The 12868-nt window shown below is 40.2% G+C and overlaps 1 protein-coding gene across 1 annotated transcript; it reads left to right on the top strand.

Moving 5' to 3' along the window:
- The first annotated feature begins 6163 nt into the window (after positions 1-6163).
- On the top strand, positions 6164-12396 carry LOC148041898 (pentatricopeptide repeat-containing protein At5g27110-like). Its single transcript, XM_087683917.1, has one exon. The coding sequence runs from the start codon at positions 6377-6379 to the stop codon at positions 8510-8512; it is 2136 nt and encodes a 711-aa protein (XP_087540043.1). The 5' UTR covers positions 6164-6376; the 3' UTR covers positions 8513-12396.
- The last annotated feature ends 472 nt before the right edge of the window (positions 12397-12868 follow it).

Below are 12868 nucleotides of genomic sequence, written 5' to 3'. Positions count from 1 at the left end.
ATCTCTACGTCGAGAAAATAATGCAACTCTGCCAAATCCTTCATCTCAAATTCAATCTTGAGAAAACCCTTCACATTGTCAATATGTGTCTCATTATCACCCACAATGATCAAATTATCCACAAACATAGTAATGACCACACTACTTGCATCACTTTCACATACATAGAGTGAGTGATTAGCATGTGCTCTGTGAAATCCAATGCTGACAAGGTATTCTATAATCCTTTCATAACATGCCCTAGGGGCTTGCTTCAGCCCATAAAAGGTCTTACGAAGCCTACATACATAATTTGGATGATTCTTATCCACATACCCAAGTGGTTGCTCTAGATAAACTTCCTCTTGCAACTCTCCTTATAAGAAGGCATTCTTAACATCCATTTGATGCACGATCCAACCCTTGATATGCAACCAATGCTATGATAGCCTTTACAGTGGCCATGTTAGCCGTTGGAGCAAAAGTCTCCTCATAACCAATATCATGAGTCTGTGCATACCCTTTGGCAATGAGTCTTGCCTTATAGTGCTCAATAGATCCATCGTAGACCTTATAAATCCATTTGCAACCAATAGCTTTCTTTCCTTCAGGTAAAGGCACCAACTTCCATGTGTCATTATCCTTAAGTGCAGCCATTTCTTCATCCATAGCATAATCCCAATACTCATTACCCACTGCATCCTCAAAAAAAGTGGGTTCCATATCTTGCACAACCTTAGCTATGTATGCATAGTGATGAGCTACATAGCCATCATATGTCAATCGTTACATTGGCTTTCTTACTCTACTTGATCTACTTCTGCCTTCCACACACTAGGTGTTTTAATAGATGGAGTCCCAAACTCCTCATCCAACCTCTACTTAGAGCCATCTGAATCAACATTAACACAAGAGAAACCTAGTGATACATCTATCATAATATGTGAGTCCCCAACTTTTTATCTTTTTTAGACATTAGTGATGTACGTGGTGGAGTAACCTATGACATCAATCTACCAATCCAAGGTCTATTAATAGAACCATGACTAGGAGACTCTTGTCATTTGCTTAATGTATGTGATTTTGCACTCTCACGCTCATCAACCCCAACTGAATTTTGCACATTACTATACTAGCTACTTATTTCATCAAAAACAACATTCTTGCTAACTCTCGGCTTATGTGTAAGAGGGTTATAATATCTATATCTCTTTTTCTCAATAGAATATCACACAAATACACATTTTTATGCTTTAGCATCCAATTTATTGCATAACTTGTCAAGAATATGCACATAAGCAATACATCTAAATACATTTGGCTTTCTACCTATAAACTTCTCTTTGGGTGTCATACCATGTACAACAAGAATGTGTGTCTTGTTTATAATGTATATAGTAGTAGCAAGTGCTTCAATCCAATAGTAATGATGCAAGTTTCTTTTTTATATCAATGCACAGGTCACCCCTATAATATGCTTGTTTTTCGCTCAACAACTCCATTTTGCTACAGTATATCTACATATATACTACCTCTGTATACCATTTTCTACAAAAAATCAAAAAAATAATTGAAGACATATTCTCCCCCTCCATCCAACCTTAGGCATTCAATATGCAATTATATCTCCTTCTCAACCAAAGCCATAAAGCTTTTAAAGTGAGAGAACACCTCACTTTTCTCACACATAAAGTAAACCCATACTTGGTGAGATGTATATGATCATCAATGAGGATGACTCCACACATTAGAATATATCAATTCAAGTAGCTTCTTGCAGGCATGCTTTGCATGTGGAAACACATGCCTTGCTTACTTTCCTAATTGATATGCTTTATATACTTTATGCATCTCATCAACTCTAAACTTGGACAAACCATCGACCACAATCTATTTTGACTGCATGTCTTTTGGCTAATGTACATTTGCATGACCAATTCTCTTATGCCAAATTTCAATATCAACTACAACACCTAAACCTTGTGCAAATATGGCAGCATACGTTTCAAGCAGACTTACATCGAGTAAACAATCGATCAACACATTTCCCTTTTGCAATCAACCTACAATCATTTTTAGGATCTTCTACGTAACAATTATCAGATGTGAACCACATGCAATTCCTATTTAACTATGTTATCAATAGAAACCAAATCTTTTGTAATATTTGGTACAAGTAGCACATCAACAATTTTTTAGTTTTACCATCCTCCATACTTAAAGAAACATTTCCAACATGAGTAATGGGGTGAGCTATATCATCCCCTATAACCTAGAGACTCTAGACTGTGCATCTTTCTAAACCACTCTCTATGAGAAGTCATGTGGTTAGAGGTACCTGAGTCTATATACCATACATGATTCTTTTATGAACCATTAGCAGTCATAATATTTATAAAATGCTACACAACAAACAACTATTCACTTCTATCATCATTGTTTCTACTATATCAGATGCATAATTATCTTGCTACTTTTTTCCATTTCTAATTTCAGTCTTCTTTTTGAAGCAGTTTTTAGAAATGTCACCTTTCTGACCACAATGGTAGCACTCCCTGCTATCACCAAAAATCTATTGCTTATTAGAATCTACAACTTGGCCTCTTTGACTCCCCCGAGGACCTCTATTTTGTTATGCATCATAACTTTGACCACAATCACCACCTTGGCATTTGCCACTGCAACCTCTACCTCTACTAGTAGAGTAAAACACATGTTTAGACTTGTCCTTGCTTTGAGAAGAAGATGAATCTAAGCCAAGGTTCTTCTCCTCAAGTATCAACATAGAAAGCAAGTCTGCAAAATTAGGGATATCATCTCTCCTATTTATAGATGATCTGAAGCTCTTGTATTAATCTCCAAGTCCATCTAAGTATGCACACACAACGTTATCATTATCAACTATCACACTAATAGATCGAAGAGCTTCCACAATACTCTTGATCTTTATGGCATAATCATTAATGGACAAATTTCCTCTTTTCACTTGGTTTAGCTCTGACTTGAGTTGTAGCTTTCTAGCTTTTGTGTTTACTTCGAATAGCCTTGCTAGATTATTCCATACAATAGTAGGGGTATCAAATTTCTGCAAATAGTCTATCATACTATTTGTGAACTAATAGATAACCAATACATAACCTTACTCTATGTCTCCTCCCAATCTTTTCGAGCCTTTACCTATTCTGTAGTAGCATTTCATGTAGAAACTTTGGATGCTACTACCATATCTCCTTCATTGTAATTTCAAATACCTTTGCCCTTCAAGAAATTTGTCATCTTGAACCTCCACATAAGATAATTGTTCTTATTAAGCTTCTTACTAACAATCTAGCTAAAGTTGTCAGACATTTTGAAAAAATAAATAACCTTGCAAAAACCTACAATTTGCAAGCAAGCTAATACCATGTGCACCATAATTAAACACACAACCTTTTTCACAAATTGCACAATAATAACTACAATCTGTAAAGCTTCTCGCTAACAATCTAACTGAAGTTGTCAGACATTTTGACAAAATAGATAACCTTGCAAAAACCTACAATTTGCAAGCAAGCTGATACCATGTGCACCATAACTAAACATGCAATATTTTTCACAAACTGCACAATAATAACTGCAATCTATAATTTGTATGCATATATCTTCTGTGTTTGTAACCTAACAAGCACCTAAAACCTTATAGATTCAAAATCTGTAACATGTGTATATATAAACGATCAACACAATAGAAATTGCAGTATATCCAAAAACTATTGTCAAGACCACTTGCAAGTCCAAAACTGAGGCCAAAATGACCTCAAATGCCAAAAATCACAATGGAAAAGCCTCAAAGGACAAATATGTAGAATATACACTATTCTTTCTACTCATTAAGTTTCACTGTAATTGAAGATTGCAGTCTTGCTAGCCTCAAGAGCTTCTTGTAACTATAACCCAAGGCAAATCGAGTAAGGTGGTAGAGCCTCTTACCTGTTGCTTGCCTGCTTGCTCTTGTGCTCTAACCCCTTCACCTCAGCCTTCAATTAAGCTTTGCACAACCGTTGTCGTGCCACTGCGTGGGCATAGTGTGAAAAACTTTGGAGTGCATCATCATCCGACTTTCTTATTGATGTAGAGAGTCAATGTGATCTGAATCATTAGTGCTAGTGTCCATGGCATGGATGGTCCAAAATACTAGATTTTTGGACAATTTTAGTCTATTTTTTATATGATTTATTGTTATAATCCTAAAAAGTTAGAAAAGCTTCTAGATTAGGATGGCATGCAAAAAGCAAGTGGCTTTTTCAGCTAGTTTTGGATTTTTCATAAAAAAGAAAGATGGGTGAAATAGCGGGCATCGCGATCGCAGTTGACAAGCTAAAAACAACACTTTGAACTAGAAGAAGAAGAAGGAGTGAACTGAGAGATCTTGGACCAGGCATCTTGGAGGACACATCAAGGGGTCTTGAGGTTTTACCCCCCTTTCAAAGCCAACGGAGCCATCGGATTTGGATTCCGAGTAGCAGAGAAGAAGCTATTGTTTTGATGCACATTTTTGGTCTGTGAGGGAGCTCCAAGAGATCTAATGCTTAGAGACTGCTTCTGAGTAGTGCCAGATAAGGGATTTCAGGTTCTATCAATACATATTGATTCGATTCATTGTGCTTTGTCTTTATCATGTTTACCTCTTGTCTATTTCTTTTTCTTCTCTTCCATCTCCTATCTCTACTTCCTTCTATCTTTGATCCCCGGTGGATACGGCCTTTCAACTAAAACCCCTCCGACATCGTGGGATGGCTCTAATAACATGAAAACAAACAAGAGGGAGAGAGGTGAAGAATCTAAGAGCACACACAACAACAATAATGGAGACTTGAGAATACAAAGAGAGGGCTGAAATCTTCTTCTTCTTCTTCTTCCACACATAAGAACTAAGTCTACAATATGATAAAAGAGTAATATAAAAGTACTACAACATATGTACACACGGTCACTAAGTGTGAACCTGCTAAGGAAAGAAGGCGTGGCATAATAAATGTGCCATAACTAAGTATGGATTACATTGGTGTAGTCCAATTGTAGAATCACTGGTGTATCCTCATATCAGTCACACTGAACATGCTAGTGAATGACATCCTACCACGTCACTAAGGCGTGTAGTGGATGCCAACTTATGTAGAGCTTGACATCTCAATAAAGAAGTCTCTCCTTATGTAGATGTACACATTTGTAGTCGAGATTTTCCTCTCTTTTTTCATCAAAATGTTATTTCTATTGCCCCCAAGATAATCTTCAATTCTATATAGCATCCAAACCTAATACTTGTCATTAGGATCAAGAGCAAGAGCAGCCATAGCATGGGCTCTACATCGAGCAACTAAATCCACAAGCTTTCTCCTACTCTTAGCTCAAGATCTACCATACTCCCTCACCACCTCTATCACTAGATAGTTTCCATATATCACATAGTTTCTTAACCAGATCATTGTCTTTAAGAAAAGTATTATTTTGTAAGAGACACATAGATTTCACATTGTAAAAAATCCATGACGAACGATATCGCCAAGCTATGTACATAATAGTGGAGGTCAATACGAATCTTGTATAATCTATGTGCATCAAATTGACATGCTTTTTTTTACATGTTTGTTGGAGTCATCGATACTATGTGTGCTGATCAAGACGAGAGTAAGTAAGAAAATACTACGTCATGATTCGAATGCTTATATTATGATGAAAATTAAGATAATATATGATATTTGGTTTGTTAGCATTGCTTGTATATTTAGGGGACTCTAGCTTGTTCTTGGATGGAAAACTACACTTAGTTAACTAACACTTTGTATATTTTTTTCATTTTAAAAAAATGTTTGATTCTTTCCATTCTTAGCTATCAAAATCAGCAAATCAAGAAAAAAAAACCGTACACAAAACAATGCCCGAATGTATGATGTGTGTGATTTGGCCTATGAAAGGAGTCAAAGATATTGTCGAAATAAATGGGTTATCAAGATGCATTGAATATGAGGTTAGGAGCATAGCCTAACTAGTTAGACCTCGTGACTACGAACACGGGTGTGTGAGTTCTATTCCAACTTTTGCAAAAGGACTGGCCTCATCAATAATTCTGATGCATTAAAAAACATGATTGGACATGATGCACTAGGAGTGACACTTCCCTATTCGAGATAACACCCTTCTTCCTCTTGGAACTTCAATTGTTGCATAACAATAAGGGGCAACCATGGGAGGCATTCTCAAGGTAGTGCAAAAGGGATCACCTAGAGCTCAATCAAACATGGCAAATGCAAAAAGTATATGATGATTAATAGAAGCTTGCTGATGGGGTCAGTGATGAGATTAGGACCTAAGGCCATGGTGCCGCCATGGTGCCCTTAACAGCTCGTTTCGGTTGAATATGGCTCTAAGCCTGTGCTTCATCTGTCCAAGCTCCACCATTGCAGCCCACCAATCCAAAGGGGGCGTCCCATCATCTGAATGCCGTGCCCGGGAGCTCGTCTTCGAAAGGGGAAAGCAGGGAGAGGCAAGAACAAGGGTTGAACAGCAGGCGGTCTCCCTTGAATCGCGTGTCAACACTGTTCAAGAGGAGATAACCCAGCCATGTTTCAGTGAACAAGAGGAGGACTTGCGTATAGACGAGTTCAATCCGGAAGACATAGCCGCTCTGTGGCGAGGGGATTTGCAATTCTCTGACGGGAAGCGCGTCCATTACCACCTTGTGAGCCTGGGACTGGATCAAGACATTGCCACAATCAACCTGCTCATCCGTACCTACTGCAACTGTGGACAGTTAAAGCAGGCATGCCTCTTATTTGGTAAGCTCCGTCATCGCGATATTGTATCCTGGAATGTTGTGATTGGAGCCCATGTCCAACAAGGCAAGTGTGCCCAGGCCCTTCAGCTGCTCAAGCAATTGCATCATTTAGAGGACTTGCAGCCAGATAGAGTCACCTATCTTGCTGGCTTGAAAGCCTGTGCTAGCCTTGCATGCCTCCCCGAAGGCAAAGCCATCCATGCCTCTTTGATCAATGATGGGCATGAATCCAATCTGATGATTGCAACTGCCCTCATTGACATGTATGGCAAGTGTCTCGCTGTCGAAGCAGCACGCTGTGTGTTTCAAAAACTACGAAACCGTGATGTGGCTTCTTGGAATGCCATGATAGGGGCATCTGCCCAAATGGGCATTAGCACAGACATTAAATTAGTCTTCAAGCAAATGGAAGAGGAAGGCCTGCAGCCTAATAGAGTCACGTTTCTAAACATCTTGGGTGCATGTAATAGCCTTGAAAGTCTTGTGGATGGTAAAGAAATTCATGCACAGATTAATGAGCAGCTACTTGAGTCTGATTTGGTCATGGGAAATGCTCTCATAACCATGTATGGCAAGTGTGGAGATTTGAAGAATGCACAGGCAATGTTTGATAAAATGCAACAACATAATGTAGTTTCTTGGACAGCTTTGATAACAGAATATTCTCGACAAGGACAAGATGAAGAAGCTTTGAAACTCTTTGACAAGATGCAGCTCAAAGGGCTTGATCCTGACAGGGCCACCTATGCCACTGTTCTGTCTGCTTGTGCTTCTAGTGGAGCTCTAGATAAGGGCATGGCAATTCATGTTCATATTGTCTTTATTGGATGTGAATCAGATATTGTTTTGGGAACTGCTCTTGTCACAATGTATGGTAAATGCGGTGCTACAAACAATGCTTATTCAGTGTTCACTAAAATTTCTCAAGGTAGCGTGGTGTCCTGGAATGCCATGATTGAGGTTTATGCCCATCAAGGACTTGGTAAGGAGGCACTGGAGATGTTCAGACAAATGCTGTGGCATGGAACCAAGCCAGACCGGGCTACTTTTATCAGTGTTCTGACTGCATGTGCTTGTCTGGGAGATTTAGAACAAGGTCAACAGATTCATAAGAGCCTTTCCCATCATGGACTCGAATCTGATATTGTTGCTGGAAACTCCCTTATCAACATGTATGGCAAGTGTGGAGCTTTGCAGCTTGCTCAGTTCACCTTTGACAAAATGCCCGAACATAATGTTATCTCATGGACAGCATTGATTTCTGCTTATGCTCATCAAGGGCATGCCAGGGAAGCTCTAAAACTTTTTGAGCAAATGAACCAGGTAGGTGTTAAACCAAATGAAGCCACATTTTTGAGCATTCTTTCTGCATGTAGTCATGCGGGTCTTCTCAATGAGGGTTGCTCCTACTTTGTGTCAATGTGCACTGACTATAGTTTAAAACCACTAGCTGAACACTGTGCACTTGTGATTGACCTGTTCGGACGAGCTGGCAAACTTGATGAAGCAGAGAATTTTATTCACCGAATACCCTTGCAAGCTGATGAATTTATGTGGACAGCCCTGTTAGGTGCTTGCAGAGTGCATGGTGACCTCCAACGAGTGAAAGAACATGCAGAAAATGTCTTCCATTTTGGACCACAAGATGCTGGTCCATACATGTTAGTATCAAATGTGTATGCAGAAAATCAGTTGTCTGATGAAGCACAAGGGAAATAGATCAGCAGAGGAAGGGACACCCACAGATTGAAACTAATTGTTATTTGTGTTTGTCAGTCTAAAATTTAAACCCCTGAAACTCTCAAGCTTACATGGATGCATTAGTGGTTCACTTTGCATCCTCAAAAACGTATGGATTCACCTGGTATGAAGAGTCTTTCTGTGAAAGAAACATGCTCATTAACTGAAAGGCAAAAGTGGGAGACAAGTCGGAACACTTTTGTGCTTCAGCACTCTCAAAAAGGTGGTGCTTGTGAGTGATTGCCATTATGTTTGGCACAAGTTCAAACAGAGAAGGACCGATAAATTGCCACTCCAATAATTTCGGAGGAGTTTGTTATACCCATGTTATCTGAGATGGCAATGAGTTAAATGTCTACACATTGGTAGTACATGCAACAAAACAGGAATGTCAGCATTGTTCAGGGAACACTGGCATCTTTTCTTCTCCTCAGTGGATGACTCAATGTCTCAATTGATTGGAAACATTACGATGGCAAATAGCATATTGGCAGCTAAAATGTACCATTGTGGTTGCCATCAAGGATTTGAAAACCTGCAATGTGCTACAACTGCATGAATTTCTCTTTTTTGGGCATCCTTTGACACCATACATGTATCACATGCAGCTGAAGGTCCATGGAACTGGCTGGAGGTTTGCCTTAAGTGAAGTGAGTATGTCATGAGTCAAGAGAGTATTGTCTAAGGCAGAATATAATGCAGAGAAGCTGTTTTGAAACGCAGTATGCCATAAATTTGTTCAATAGCATTTGAAAAGAAGAGATGTTTGGGTGATCTCACTTGGTTGCATAATTGTTTCAGCTGCAGTTCCAGCAAACTTTTCCAAAAAATGTGGACAAGACAATGTTTTTGAAAAATCTTTTTTATTTTTTACATGGCAAAGCACAAAATAAACCGGGTGAAATGAATGAAAAGGGAAACGGACACAAGAAACTATAACAAGGTTTGGGGCCAGGATGCTGGGATATTGCATGGGTGATGTAGTGGTTTGACCCTGGGGGCATGGATTAACCTGTTCATAAACAGAAGTTTCAGCCATAGTCTTCGAGCTGAATAAACAAGAAGCACCTATGCAAGTATGATGTCACAGAGCATGGGCTTAAAGCTGAATAACAAGTACCTATACAAGTACGGTATTCAGATAAGATGTTGCAAGTGAACAAATTCTGTGAGGGACTACCTTACACAAAAAGCACCTATACAAGTGTACGAGGAATCACTTTCTCATGGAAAGTTTGTGAGAAAAGGTTCAAGGCTGAAGGCAGAGATCTCAGGGGTCCAAAGGTGAGGTGTGGTCAAGAGAATCTTAACAGCAAACCCCTATACAAGAGAGAGTTTCACCTTGAAGCCTGGGGTTCAAGTTTGTTGTTGAGAGTTCCAAAAGGATCACAGGAGAGTCATTCTGGAGGTCTGTTGGGAAATACAATATCCAAGTTGACACCAGTGGCTGTTGAGATCTTGAGAAGAAAGATGCCAGACATTTTCCCTGACCATCATGATGACACAAGATTCAGTTGCTCTATTTTCGCATAGACGTGAGGTGCTGGTATTTTTGCTAGTAGGGTTACTCTAACGACCTTGGCAACAATTTCTGAGTGGGCTTTCTAGTTTTTGCCGTTTGTGTTCCTATCCAGAGGGTCTCATCAGCCTCCTATGTCTCTAGTGGCATCTTCATCAACAAGTCACAGTGCATTCTAGAGTTGAGATCTAGTTCTTGTACTTGATGGGGATGGGATGTTGGCAGCTTCCTTAATGGTTGGTCAGCTGGATCTAGAAGGCAGATGGCCCACCTTGGGAGATGTAATGGATTGATGTGTGAACTTCCAAAATAGGAGGATAGTGATGAGCACTATTTGGGCTTCATTGTGGCACCTCCACAGGTGAGCCCACCTACTGTCTGGCTGGACATCTGAGTCCTAGCCTTCTGCTGGGCACAGAGACCCATGGGTTGTGGCAGATTTGAAGGAGAGGATGAAGAGAAAATCATCTCTTTCTATTGGAAGCTTGGATTGCTATTTTTGTCCAAGGACATCTGAGGAGAAAATGGTCAATGAGTTGGAATTTACATAATTTATAGCAACACTGACAAAGCATATCCATATCATTAGCACGATAAGGGCTAATATAGGAAATAGAGGTACCAGTGGTCTCTTGATAAAGACTAAAAATGGGATAGAGGCAAGAATGGTGTCTTGATATAGGTGGTTCACCATGAAGTGACATTGGTAAAACGTGATGGGTGGTCGACACGGTTGTCCTTTAGTGGTTAACATCTTGTTGGGATATGAACTTTCCTCATTTTAAGTATCTTTAGGACCGTGTGCACATAAAAATCCATGTCATCCAAAATTAAAGTTTCACTCTTAATGTAATTACACATCTGGATAATTGAAAATGAAATGGGTGATAGAGCCATAATGTACTGGGTTCTTACTGACAGTTGCATAAATTTTTCAATCGAAGTGCGGTATCTGAAGGCCTCTCAAGTTGATGAGCATGTTGGTAAGGTAGGAGCACATCTTGAAAGTAGTCGCATATTCAAGGTTTTGCCTTGTACAAAGTTGTTCACCCTTGACCTTATGTCCATTGTAGATATCTAGAATTGAATAGACCAATGGACAATGCTTGTGGATTGATCATCTTCAAGAGAATAGTGGGATATAAGGCAATTGCCTGGGCACTAACTTTTTCACGTTATTGTATCTGACATGGCTTATTAAGAAAGTGCTGTGTGTGTGATCTTCACCAGAAGTTGCTAATTTGAAGGAGTCAATTTAGAAGCGAGTATAAAAGGGAATTCATCTTCTAACTCTTGGTTATATGTCTATAAGAATGCAATCTTTTAGACATACAGCAGATAGAGACCTCTGCTTTATGTCTATGAGAAGTCCTTGCAGCAAGAAGCTGTCTCTGCTGGAAATCTCAAGAGCAGAACAAGGCCGAATTCGATCTCACTACTAACAGTGAGTGGGAAGTGTATGCAGAGCATGGTCACCAAGAAGAAAGATTCTTGGGCAGCTTCAGTACCCCCCAAAAAGAGAGAAGATCCTCTCTTACCGGGCAAAGCATAAATGATAAGAACGTAAAGCTACCGGGAACCCAAGAGGAGGGCTGGTTTTGAAGTGAAAGATAAGAAGTTCATACAGAAACAGAAGGATACCCATGCCTTCCAATAGGCTCAATGTATTCCTATGGGGGGGTGGATCTTTGAGCTTTCCCAAAACCACCAAGAAAACAATAAGAAGATTCAAGCAAATAAAGTTCAATGTGGTCTTTTGTGGCCAGACGGCCCGAGGATACCTTCCACATTTTTTGAGAATGCCCGAGTGTAAGAAAGATATGCATAGCCTTTGAGAGATGCCAGTAACCGATGCTAAGGTGCCAGAAACAACATAAATGGTGAAAGCTAGAAAGCATGGGCAATAGTCAGAGTAGTTGAAGTCTCTAGCAACAGACAGCCTTGCGTGAGCTCCACGTGGACTTGCAATAGTAGGTTTCCCTGTAGGAGAGAAACGTTATGCGGATGATGGAGGTGCAGAGGAGCTGAGCAGGACGCTCTCCCACAATGGGGAGGCTATGGAACTGGACTATCTTGCAGCCACCATCAAACATGATACAATGGACATGAAGATTGTGAAAGAGCAGGTCAAAGACAACCTCAAGGCCTTGATCAACGATAAGGGGAAGCAAAAGGCCTGGAGGGGCAGTGCCAATGGCCTACTCACTGCAGCACATCAAACAAAGGTATGCTGATTTCACAAGCTGTGGTGGCCTGTATTTTTACTTTAGGGGGCGTGTTCCAGCCGAGGAGGAATTTCATAGATGGATATTCAAACCTATCATGGCCGAGCTATTCTCTATCAATATACCGTGGCCTCGACAGTCGGATATAAGGGAAACTATGCATACGCCATGCCTTGGAGCCCTAACTTCAATCCTGGTGATTCTTTGTTGCATGAGTATCCTATATGGATTACCTTCCCAGGGCCTGCGTGATTAGTTGGATGGGGAAATACAGAACCCTGACTGAAGCGCTTGGCTGATTGTTGTATATGCCAACTATATGGATTACCTTCCCAGGGCCTGCGTGATTAGTTGGATGGGGAAATACAGAACCCTGACTGAAGCGCTTGGCTGATTGTTGTATATGCCAAGGGCTCAAGATGGTTAACTCAGGATGGACAAGAAAGCTTGCATACTTTGGGATCGCTGCACCCCTACTCTGGAGTATCTTGAGGTGTTTGATCCTCACGGGTTGGAAGTATGCATTGAAGTTTAGTTTAGCCCCTTTCCAGACTCCTGCTATATCTACCACCAGTCCTGGCATTTTGCAAG

This window comes from Lygodium microphyllum, chromosome 1, assembly GCF_053477565.2.
Source record: "Lygodium microphyllum isolate KBCC chromosome 1, Lygodium_microphyllum_v1.1.10, whole genome shotgun sequence".
In the NCBI taxonomy this organism is placed as follows: Eukaryota; Viridiplantae; Streptophyta; class Polypodiopsida; order Schizaeales; family Lygodiaceae; genus Lygodium; species Lygodium microphyllum.
This window is presented reverse-complemented; position numbering and strand designations above follow the sequence as displayed.